The sequence below is a fragment of the Gadus chalcogrammus genome, chromosome 17, assembly GCF_026213295.1.
Source record: "Gadus chalcogrammus isolate NIFS_2021 chromosome 17, NIFS_Gcha_1.0, whole genome shotgun sequence".
NCBI classification, from domain to species: Eukaryota; Metazoa; Chordata; class Actinopteri; order Gadiformes; family Gadidae; genus Gadus; species Gadus chalcogrammus.
In genome coordinates, this window is record NC_079428.1 from 9,189,124 (window position 1) to 9,200,305 (window position 11,182).

The 11,182-nt window shown below is 39.0% G+C and overlaps 1 protein-coding gene across 2 annotated transcripts; it reads right to left on the reverse strand.

Moving 5' to 3' along the window:
* Nucleotides 1-785: 785 nt before the first annotated feature.
* On the reverse strand, nucleotides 786-9,305 carry LOC130370283 (interferon-induced very large GTPase 1-like). 2 transcript variants are annotated; one of them, XM_056576002.1, is made up of 5 exons: nucleotides 9,191-9,286; nucleotides 8,717-8,777; nucleotides 7,984-8,080; nucleotides 6,815-7,075; nucleotides 786-6,512 (listed from the first exon to the last, which is right to left on the reverse strand). In XM_056576002.1, exons 2-5 carry the CDS (start codon nucleotides 8,756-8,758, stop codon nucleotides 1,858-1,860), a joined length of 5,055 nt encoding a protein of 1,684 aa, XP_056431977.1. In that variant the 5' UTR covers nucleotides 8,759-8,777; nucleotides 9,191-9,286; the 3' UTR covers nucleotides 786-1,857. The 2 variants fall into 2 exon arrangements, with proteins under 2 accessions (XP_056431977.1, XP_056431978.1); XM_056576003.1 differs by having other exon boundaries at nucleotides 6,448-6,529; nucleotides 9,191-9,305.
* Between the last annotated feature and the right edge of the window lie 1,877 nt (nucleotides 9,306-11,182).

The window sequence follows — 11,182 nt, forward strand, 5'->3', positions numbered from 1 at the left end:
AAATAAACTCAAATGCTATGTTTACTTGTTGTGAAAGTAGCATAATATGTCTCCTTTAAAGTGTGTAGACACAGCTGGCCTGTGGCCAGGTTTTTGAAGTCTAGGGTTAAAAGGTCAAAAGGAGTCGGCACCGCGCCGCTTATAAGATAACAAAAAGCTATTGTGCATTTCTCTCATAACTTTTTGTCATTATTAAAGAGAGGCCTGATTCTCAGATATGCATGTTGGATGGCTAGGGTGTAGGTCTGGGAAGAACTTCAGGCCAAAATCTTGCAAGCGAGCCGCTGGGTGAGGTGCAACGAGATGGAGCTCTTGCTTAGTCATTTCCTGTAGGGCTGGAGCCACAGGTTGATTCGTATGCGTCCTTTGAGACCCCCTTTGATATAAAAGAGACCCCAGGTCTATAGCTTACTTGCAAATGTTCTCGACTCAGTCACCTATTGCATCACGTCCTATGGCCTCCTAATTGATCATTGTAGCATAATTGAATGCCCTCTTTCATATATATGATACCACCACCACTGGGACGTGGCAACAATTCTCCAAATCCATATGGGGAAGGGGGGGGGGGGGGTGCTTGTGGACAGTAGAGGTGTACATTATATATAAATAGGAAGCAAACTCAGGAGGAGGAATGACCTCTCACACATATTTAATTAATTGTTTCAAATAACCCTGCCTCGTTAAATCAATGAGCTTGGTGTTTTGCTTTCAAAAATAGGTTATAGACGAAGTGCAGAAACTGCAGAAAATAAAAACATACAAGGTGCCTTTAGGAGGAAACCTTGAAATATCTGTCTATTTTTTAACCAGCGGACCCCACACCATCTCTCTCTCTCTCGTCTGAAAAACGCTCCCATTCAAAGTGCATTGGTTTACATTTCGTTCTGTGTAGCACGAAAACATCTGAGAAACGCTCTCATTTAGAATGCATTGATTTATATTTCGTTCTGTTAGCATGAAAAAAGTCGGACTATCGTGCTCTTGTACACAATTCAATAGATTAACGTTTGTGCGCATGAGAACAAAATCGCGTGATACCGGGTTGAAAATACAATGAAGACATTCAGACCCTTTTGTCCTTTATTTTGTGTCAAACTTACCATAAATCACACACAAAATTCATTTTGACAGATATTTCTCAATTGAAACAAATATTTCTGGATGCAATAACAATATATAAATGAAACTTTATGAAAACACAGTATTAATGCAAGTGATATATTCTCATTTCTGAATTATTAAAATGCCTTGAAGTTTATCCACCGAAAACACTAACGAATTTAATAAAGAAATCAAAAAAGGTGTGAACATTGAATGAAAGAGGAATAAAACAAAATAAAATACACCATTTAAACCTAGGCGAAAATATTGACTCAAAACATATGTCTTAAGTAATGTACAATGCCAATTTTTCCAATCAAAAGTGAGTCAAAACTGTTAAACATATAAATGCATTAGCAGGATAGCCTTCATGCTTTGTTTACTACTTTGATGTCAAATCTCATTCATCAAAGAAAAATATAAAGCATAATTCTCAAACTTTTAAAAGTTCCAATGGAACATTAACAACTGCAAAATTAAAGAGGCACGTTAAGTTCAGAGCTTGGTTTGTAATCAACTTGTTGGACCTAAAAGTAAAGACACACATCCTTATATCACTACTTATATCTCGTCAGTTCAGCCTTTCCTGCCTCACAAATGTAGTAGGATAACTTGTGAACCATAACATAACGCATGATAAAATTGTGGTGATTTTCCCAATACTCCCATTAGATCAAATATATATATTATTCTAAAAGAGGCTGCTCTTCCTCATGGTCAGAGAAGAAACTCTGACTCTCATCTTCACAAATCCTAATTGACATTAAATGCCGCTTTAAGGCTTTTCTCAGCATCTTCCTTGCTAATTTTTCTCCATTCAGTGGGAATATCTGCAGGCTTGGCATTATAAGATTCAGCTAAATCATTGTTGAACTTGACCATCACATATTTCCAGTAATCAGATGCTGTATAGCTACCATCTGCAGGAATTTCCCAATCCTCGTACAATGTTTTATATTCCTTGTAAGGATGCCACTCCCCCTTAGTATCCACATTCCTGAATTTTATGTCACTAGAGACAGCGGATGTGCAAATATAAGATACGAGTTTATTTGAGCCGTGATGTTTGCGTCTTCCAAACCCCTGTGGCCTATGTATTTCAACACGATGAGCCTTGTGAAACTCTGCCCCTGCCTCACATGGTGCCTTGCAGAATGGGCACTGTTTACCACATCCAACTAACTTAGCTGTAAGCTTATCTAGTGGCTTTGACCCGAGTCCGTCTAGTTTCGCTTTGAATTTAGTTTGTTTTTGTTTTTTCTGCAGAGCTTGTTCCATTTCCTTCACAGATTTTTTAAGAAAGTCTGCAAACTTTTCTGCTGTGGCTTCTTTCAAAAGCACCATGCAAGCGCTGAGAGCATCCTGGGAGATTACCAATTTATCACCAAGTTCCTTGCAAATATCTTGAACAAACTCTTTTTGGGTCGCTACTTTGTTCACTTGGGCCTTTTGAATAGCATTTTCAATACATCTGATACATTGTTTTAGATATTTATCCTCTAACTCTAAAAGTTTGGTTCCATCTGAAAAGCGTTTCTCAATTTGCTCCTGAATCCATTCCCTTGTGAATTTCGCATATGAACTGGTGTACTCTTTGAAGTCGTCATAGCTTTCTTTTGAAAGCAAGTCTTTTAAGACAGAATATTGGAAAAACATGCGCGTGCTGAAATTCACTGAATCATTGCCTGACACCATTTCATCAACAACATCTGGAACCGAGGAAACTCTAATGTAGGTCTCTACTGCAGGCTGGAGGCAACGATTAGCAAATTCCACAGCTTTCTTTTCATCCTGCTCCACTGCGTGATACAGGTCTTTAAAATCATCAAAAAACCTATCTTTGTCTCGATTGACACACTTGATTGGGTCATTTTCTGTTATGAAATCCTGGTGCATTTCTTCAAAGATTCTAGCTGCATAACAACAAACGTGTAATTTTAAACTCACTACATATTGTGTGTCTTTTTCTCCATCGAGTTTCACATCAATGTGATTCAAAATCTCCTGAATGTAATTGTCATGGTAATCTGTTTTCTCCTGCCTTTGAACAGATACAAGTCTTTTGCAACTTGCTATAATTTCGTCAGCCTTTTCTTGTAACTCTGCTTTATATCTCCATTTTAATTCTGTCAATTTAACAAACTTTGACAACCTGCCATAATTTGCTTCGAAATCCCCATGTCCATGATCTTTAAGTGTTACGTTAACTATCTGATTTGCATGGCTACCCATTGGGTCTACATTCTTTCTCAGTTGAAGATGAACTCTATTATAGACATTGATTTTGGGCATTACTTTGTCACGGAGAGGTTCTGTAGCTTTCTCCCACATCTGGTCAAAATCATTTCTCAGCTCTTCATCCGATTGGCTTTGATTTTTATGGCCTTCCTCTAGCAGTCTAAGCACTTCTCCCTCCAAACGTTTTGTGGTGCTTTTCTTTACTTCCTCAACTTTTGCCATTGCCTCTTTATTTTCAGCCGCTATATGTACTTCCGACTTAAACGACCTTTCCGATTCGTTTCTTAGGATATTTGCACTTTGTATGAAGTCTTCTCTGTATCTCTCGACTAGGTGGACCTGACCATCAGTTTTGAAATATAGTTCTAGGTTGTCAATAAGTTTTTCTTCCCATTTAATTAGCTCTAAAAAGGCTTCAGTATTCAATTCCGTGACAAGTTCTCTGATGTTGGATGCCTCAGATATGCCAGCACTTGTTCCAAAATTTGAAATCTGTGTTTTTGCACTTATTTCCAATGAGTACATGTGCCTTTTGAATTCCCATTCCCACTTGTTGAATTCTGTGCATATTTTCATGTAAGCATCAGCCACCAGGCTATTTCTAAAGCTGAATATGAAATTTTCATGTTTTATGGCTTTCCATAGACTTGCTGTCCAATTAATAAATTGATCAAAGTCGTAAGCAGATGACTTGCAATCTTTCAACATTTGGATAATGTTTGTTTTCAGTTCATAAACTGCTTCACTGTAACCTGAATTTACTGGTGCCATTGGTGGGTTTCCATGCCATAGTCCAGGAATGTACCCGTTGCCAGTGTCAGGATCATATTCCATTACTTCCTTGAAGCTTTTGTTTTCCTCTTTTTTCTCAACTTTGGCAGCTGCCTGTGTCATCTCGTTCAACTGTTGTAACAGCACGGTTCTGTCCCTTAAGTTATTGTCATGGGCTGACACATCTGATACGTTCTGATGAACAAACAGACATTTTGGTTTTTTGCCGACTTCTTTCATCCTGAGAAAGGCATGTACTACAATCTGTAGGATGTCTTTCATGTCTGTCATGTTCTCCATTGCAATGTTTATTATTGTGATGTCACTTAACCCCACAACAATAGTTGCAAGCTCATTGTCGTGCTCATAGCTATCTTCTAATTGTGCTAGCTCTAGCGATTTCAGTCCTTCGGTGTCAAGGATGATCAAAAAATCACAGTTAATTTCTTTTGAGTACTCTTTGTTCACTCTGATGAGCAACATGAAAGCCCCTCTAGTGCATCGGCCACTGCTGACCGCAAACTGCACTCCAAACATAGTGTTGAGAAGAGTGGACTTTCCTGTGCTCTGAATCCCAAGAACTGTGACAACTCTTATCTTACTCTCTGGAACTACCATTTTTCTCAGCTCAGAAAAGACGTCCTTCACCCATGCCAAAGGAATGCCTGATGCTTCTCCATCCACAAGCTCCAGTGGAAATCCATCAATGAGTAATTGGGCACACAACTCGGGCAAATGCATGAATTTTTGACGAAACAAATCTGATTCAGGAAGGGAGACTGTAGATTCATATATTTGACCCATTTCTCGAAAGTAGTTTTCAATGCCTAAAGAGCTTTTAGATAGTTGTTGATCAATGACTTTAAGTTCTTCTTTGCTTGAATTCTTACTTTTGAGTTTATACTCCGCCCTGAGATGTGACAAATGTTCTCGGGACAAGTTGTCAATTTTAATTTGCATCCATTTTAAAAAATAAGCCTGTTCAACAGCTGGACATGAGAGTGCATCTATGAAGCTGATCATATCATTTGAAATGGCCAAATCCCTCTGCTGTTCCCGGAGATCTGTTTTCTGCTGGTGTAGGCCACATTTGTATTTTTCTATGTCTTTATCCCCAGCTTTTCGAAGCCGACATTCCTCCTTCTCTAATTGGGTAAATTCTTTCCATATTGAGCCCTGCAGAGGAAGTTCTTTTTCTTTGTACTGTACAGTGTCTGTTATTTTTGAGGTGATAGCTTCTGCATTTTTCTCAGCGTTCTGACAGTCTGAGGCATGCTCATCAACCATTATTCCAAGCTCAATAGCAATGTCAGCCATTTCCTCTATGCTCTTTTTTTTCTCTGTCTTTTTAACAACATTTGTTACTATGTCTTGTATAGTTTTTGCAAAGTCGGCATTGTTGACTTCCTTTCTCTTACAAATGATGTTGGTCTGTGGAAAACTTATTTCTTCCAGTACCTTTATGCACCTTTCGTGGTTGAAATTATTGTTATCCACATTGACTATCAAGAAAATCTCTGTTTCGTGTTGTTTTTTGAGTAGTTCGTATTGGTTGTCAAAATTGTCAAGAAACACAAAAACTGCCGCAGACGTTTTGCATAAAAAGGAATATTGCAATTCACAGAGAGCAATATCTCCTCTGAGATTAGCTACAGCTACTGGTTCATTGAAGATATCTATGTTTTGGCCACCACAGGGAAGATACCAACTAGTTTCGACAAGTCCATCTGCAATTTCCCTTGGAACATTACCACATGGCATGTTATGGTGAACAAAGGTGTTTTGGTACTGTTGGGGATTGCTTAGGAGTGTATTCAGAATCTCTGACTTCGATAACAAACTTTTACCCAGTCTCACAAAGGACACCATCGGAAGTTTGGGGACCACAATTGATTTTTCAATACAGCTTTTGGCGTCAGAGAGTGCCTGAGGTCTGTACTTTTTAACAATGCCTCTCAAAGCCCAAAGCATGAGTGTTTGCTTCTGTGTGCCACAATCAGGAAGCAGTAGAGGCAACCCAAACTGACACATGGACATTTTGACTGCCATTTCTTGCTGAAGGAGGCCATTTGAGCACAGAAAGAGAGCAGTGATTATGTCTAATGGGTTAAGCAATTCACCTGACTTTTTAGGGCCAAACATGGTGTAAAGATCTAAACCGACATTGCCACGAGGAAGATCTTGCTCTAACTCACTGCCTGCAGAACATTTCACATTTCTAGCAGTCCCATTGACCATCATTAACCTCTTGAGAAAGCACCAAGGGAGGTCTGAAAGACATTTAGCCGCTTCTTCTGTGACGGCCTTCTTGTCAATCTGTAGCACACTGCTTAGTGAGAGCTTCTCCTTGTAGTTCTCTTTTAAGCCAAGATTTTTGAGAAAATCCTCCAGTTTCGTTTCTGTGGATATGATAGTTCTGATCAACCATTATTGTGGGTTCGTTTCACATTTCTAAAAGTAATTGAACATCTTTAAACATTTGCTTGTTATTTTGGTGGACTTAGTGAGGGCATAATGTCATCAATATCCTGTTCGTCATTTCAGGCAATTTTTTATGGTTTAATTTTGTTCAAACCATGTTGTTTGTAAATAGGAATATAAGAGTAGATTAAAATAGATGGGCGAGTCTGTCTACAATAAGCAAAAAGAGCAGTATGAAACTTGTATGAAAAGGTTTTGGTAGGTTATAAGAATAACTCACCTGTGTGAGCAGATGTCAATGCAGGCTGGCTGAGTCTTCCGCTTTTCAGCTGTGTTTTAATTTGGAAGTCATACGTGAGCCCTGGCTTCAGATCGTGGAATGTCACACTGTTTGAATCTGTTGTCTGCTCTCGGTGTGCTTCTGAATCACAGGAACAGGTCACAACGTAACCCCCCACCTCACCAGCAGGTGTTTCCCATGTAAGAGACACCGTACTACTAGTGATATGGGAAACATGGACATTTCCTGGAGGAATGGCCTCTGTAAAAGATGAAAAACAAACAAGCATATTCATGTAGCATGCTACCTTCTGGTTGTATCAATGTTTAATTTCAAGAGGGGGATTGATCTCATGCTATGAAGCATTCCTAGTCCAAGATGTCTACTTTGCAGGAATCTGTGATAAGGATAGTCTGTGACTTGATTTTGCAAGAGTAGTCAAGATGATTTGCTGTTCGGTTGGAGCCCACCCAATAGTAACGATGTTAGTGCCAGCATGATGAACCTTTAGTGATACAAAAGTATTTTTTTTTTCTTTATTTCTGTTTATGTACTATTATGAATGTTGTTTATCAAGGCCCCTAGTAATTGTGCTAGTGTGTGTAGCTATCTTAAATTGCTTACGGATAAGAATAGAATTAGAGACGTTCTGATACCATTTTTGTTCATTCCGATACTGATTCCGATTCCTGAAATTGATTATGGGCCTTTACCGAGTTTATACCGATATAACAGCTACCATTGTAACTACTATTAGCACTTGTTCTGGGTTCCCTTACGATAACAGCAATGTATAGACGGTTCACTGAAAGTCTACAAAATGTACTTTCAGAACTAGATCATTTACATTTATAATCCAAAATTACAATAAACATTTGTATTCTTGTCGTTAAGTGTCCATGCATACATGTTTTTCTGACTTGGTAGCTTGAACGCACATAGTTCGGAGAAGATACGGTTCCACCTCAAACTTACGTACTATAACTATTATGAATTTTGTTTATTAAGTACCCCAGTAATAGCACTAGTGTGTGTAGCTATATTATATTGCCAGTAAATAGGAATATAAAAGTGGATTAAAGTAGAGTGGAGAGTCTGATAACAATAAGCAAAAAGAGTAGTATGAAACTTGTATGAAAAGGCTTTAGTAGCTAATAAGCATAACTCACCTGTGTGGGCAGATGCCAAGGCAGGATGGCTGAGTCCTCCGCTTTTCAGCTGTGTTTTAATTTGGAAGTCATACTTGAGCCCTGGCTTCAGATCAGTCTGCTCTCCGTTACAAAACAGGTATAATATTACATGTAACAGGTAGAGTAACAGAGTTATTCAACACACTGCACAAATGGAGTTGGTTGAAAATGTGATTAATCGCATTAACGTCATAGTTAACTCACGATTAATCGCAAATTATTTTTCTATGCTAAATATCCCTTGATTTCTTTGTCCCATAATTCTTCTCATTTTAATTCTCTTATCAACATGGTGAAGCTTGCCTTGTGCAAATGATTTTTTATTGATAACAACATTGACATATACTGATCAAAACAGGACGATATAAAAAAAGATTCTATAGTGCAATTAAACGACTGCTTTGAACAAATGTCATTTGAACATAGCAGTCAGGCTACTGCTTCTTTGTTTTGAGCCAAAGAAAAAAAAGTTTTTTTTTTAAAATAAAATAATTGCGTTAATCGCGCAATAACAATTTTAACGCCGTTAAAATTGGTTTGCGTTAACGCCGTTAATAACGCGTTTAACTGACAGCTCTAATATATATATATATATATATAGCTGTGCAGTATATAATATTTATAATCTCAATGTTAAAGTATATATATATATATATATATTAAGGCAATTTACTAAATAGACCATCGGCAATTAATTGGTTGGTTACTATACCTCCTCCTTCATGCTGTCTATTCCAGCTGATTCTTCAGCCATTTTCCGACCGAAAAGGAAACTAAATTGATCAAAATATGACAAAATACAAAATCACAGGCATACTCACACACAGAATGAGTCCCACATAAGTATTGCCTATTTGCCTGGTTTACTGGTTGTCAAATAAGTATTCACCAAAGAAGGTGAGGAACTTTTTAAGAAAAATGCAGAGGGTGGTTTTATTGTCAAACTTAAGCTGTCTTCATACTTGAATCCTTCACACTAAAGCTTTGCTATACGACTTTCAGGTTTCTTGATTCAATTTAAAAAAAGACCACTATGAAAGCATTTCTTAATTTACATATCAAGTTGAACTAATGCATAGCTGGTAAAAAGCATTGGCCAGCTTTCAATGTGTTCTATATTAAGTTTGTCCTTTATAGTACACGCGGCTGTATTTTCCCAAAAGAAAATACTTCTGACCAAACTCACGTGATTGAAGGATCAGACGCTGTTGGACATCAAAATGTTCGTCGACTCCTACTGAGCAGCAGTGTGTCAAGAGTTTCTGAGAAGTGAATTAAGTTTGAGGCCAGGTTATTTTTATACAAGTCATCGCTGCATGATTATGGATCCCGCCCGCTCATTATCAACAGATCCGCCCATGATACCAAGAATCACGCTGTGATTGGCTGGCAATGACCCAAGCACATGACCTAACATACTGAACACGCAGTCGACCAGTTCCAAACTGTCAGCGGTAGACTGCCCAAACCTATTATTTATTTATTTTTTATTTTTTAAATGCCACCATGAAAATGTTATATGAAAGAAACTTGGTACACATGCACCTTTCGTCACGATGAATAACGCTCAAATTGCAATGCCATTTGGATATAATCATGGAAGGAATCATTTCAAATGGACAGTATGCGTTTAGAAACATGGTTGGTGATAAGCTACTTCCGGAAAAACCAGTTCTTAAGGCATACCTACCAAGGAAGCACAATATATTCGCCACGTATGGAAGAGCTCCTTCTCAAAATATAGCGTACGTAATCTGCCAGTGGCAACATACATGTCCATGTAGGGTAGTGGTACGGATTAGAGGAGATTTGGTAGAGGAGTCTTCATTTTTGACTATAAATGGGTGTCACTGTCAAAAAGCACGGAAACACCCACACACCGACACCTCCTTGAGATTAGTGTGGGGACAGAAACGACCACATATGAATAATAGTTATACCTGAAAACATTGTGTTCACCTTTCTATTATTTCAGGCAGTTGATGCACTTGTGAGTCAATTAGACATTACTAGGCATTACTAAAAAAAAGCCATTATGTCGTAACCATCCAAGGTATACTTACAAGTGATATTGTGAAGCAATGGTATATGTTTCTTTAGAAGCCACAAAGTTTAAATAAAACATGTTTTATTCTCAATGACATTTAAAAGCACTACACTACCCAACATCCTAAAGTGTAACAAGACGCCTTCGATACTACTGAATTCACATGTATTAAAAATGAGTAATGTTATTACTTTATATAACCCTCCATTGTGTCTTATCAGCCACACTCTGTGGGAACCGGTGGTTCCGGTATTGAAACCTGAGCAGGGTTTGCAGTCACCGACGAAGGAACGTGGAAATAAGGCACTTCCTCAAACAGAACAATGGGGTGGTTTCCAAAGTAAAGTTGTGCTTGGCCTTGGGTCAGGAATGGGTGGCCTAGGAGAATCTTCTCACCAGCTATGTCAGCAACGAGGAAATGCAGGCCCACCTGGCGGTTGTTGATCTGGACAGGAACGTGAGACACCCCGAGTACAGCCGCTAATTGAATAGGCCTGCCCTACAGCATTAGTGAAAACTTAATGCCTATAGCATCCTTCTCAGTGTCAGTCCTGTTGCTGTAAGCTACGGACACTTTCCCACATGTGTAATTTCTTAAAACATGACGAGCCTCACCCAGTTTCCGGACACTCTGTCTCAGTTCAATGGCCACTGCAGCAGCAGGTTCTGAAGAACAACCATGTGCATTCTTCCATCTCCTCCAACAGGCCACTGTAGTCCCACTGAGAAGGCTGTTGGTTTCTGTGGATGCTTACCCCTGCTGTACCAAGCAGAACTTTAACTGGACAGTCATGGTCTTTTCTGACCACTGATTAGCCCGAGCACAGCTCTTGAAACGGTGTTGGAACTCTTTCCAGGGTGTGGTGCCATCATACTGACCAGGATGTAAGGTGAGGACTCTTTCTCTGAAATCATTGTTCCTCACTCTCAGATGAGGGCTGGTAGTGTGTATGTTGAGACCGGCTTGCACGTACATCCCTGGGTATCTGGGGCATGGTGGATAATGAGAGACTGTTGTGCTCTGGATGAAACTGCCCACCCGGGCAGAGGAAAAGGGATTTTCATGGAGTTTTGCAATAGCAGCTTCTGGTGGGAAAACGTGCGGTGCAGCTTTGATGGTTGCTGAGTTTG

Excerpts from the sequence above, each read along its gene's own strand:
- LOC130370283 (XM_056576002.1), bottom strand. The coding sequence starts at position 8,758 with ATGGCTGAAGAATCAGCTGGAATAGACAGCATGAAGGAGGAG. Across the intron at positions 7,076-7,983 it reads CTTGGCATCTGCCCACACAG|AGGCCATTCCTCCAGGAAAT; the intron begins GTGAGTTATGCT and ends CATCTTTTACAG. Across the intron at positions 6,513-6,814 it reads ATTGACATCTGCTCACACAG|AAACGAAACTGGAGGATTTT; the intron begins GTGAGTTATTCT and ends TCATATCCACAG.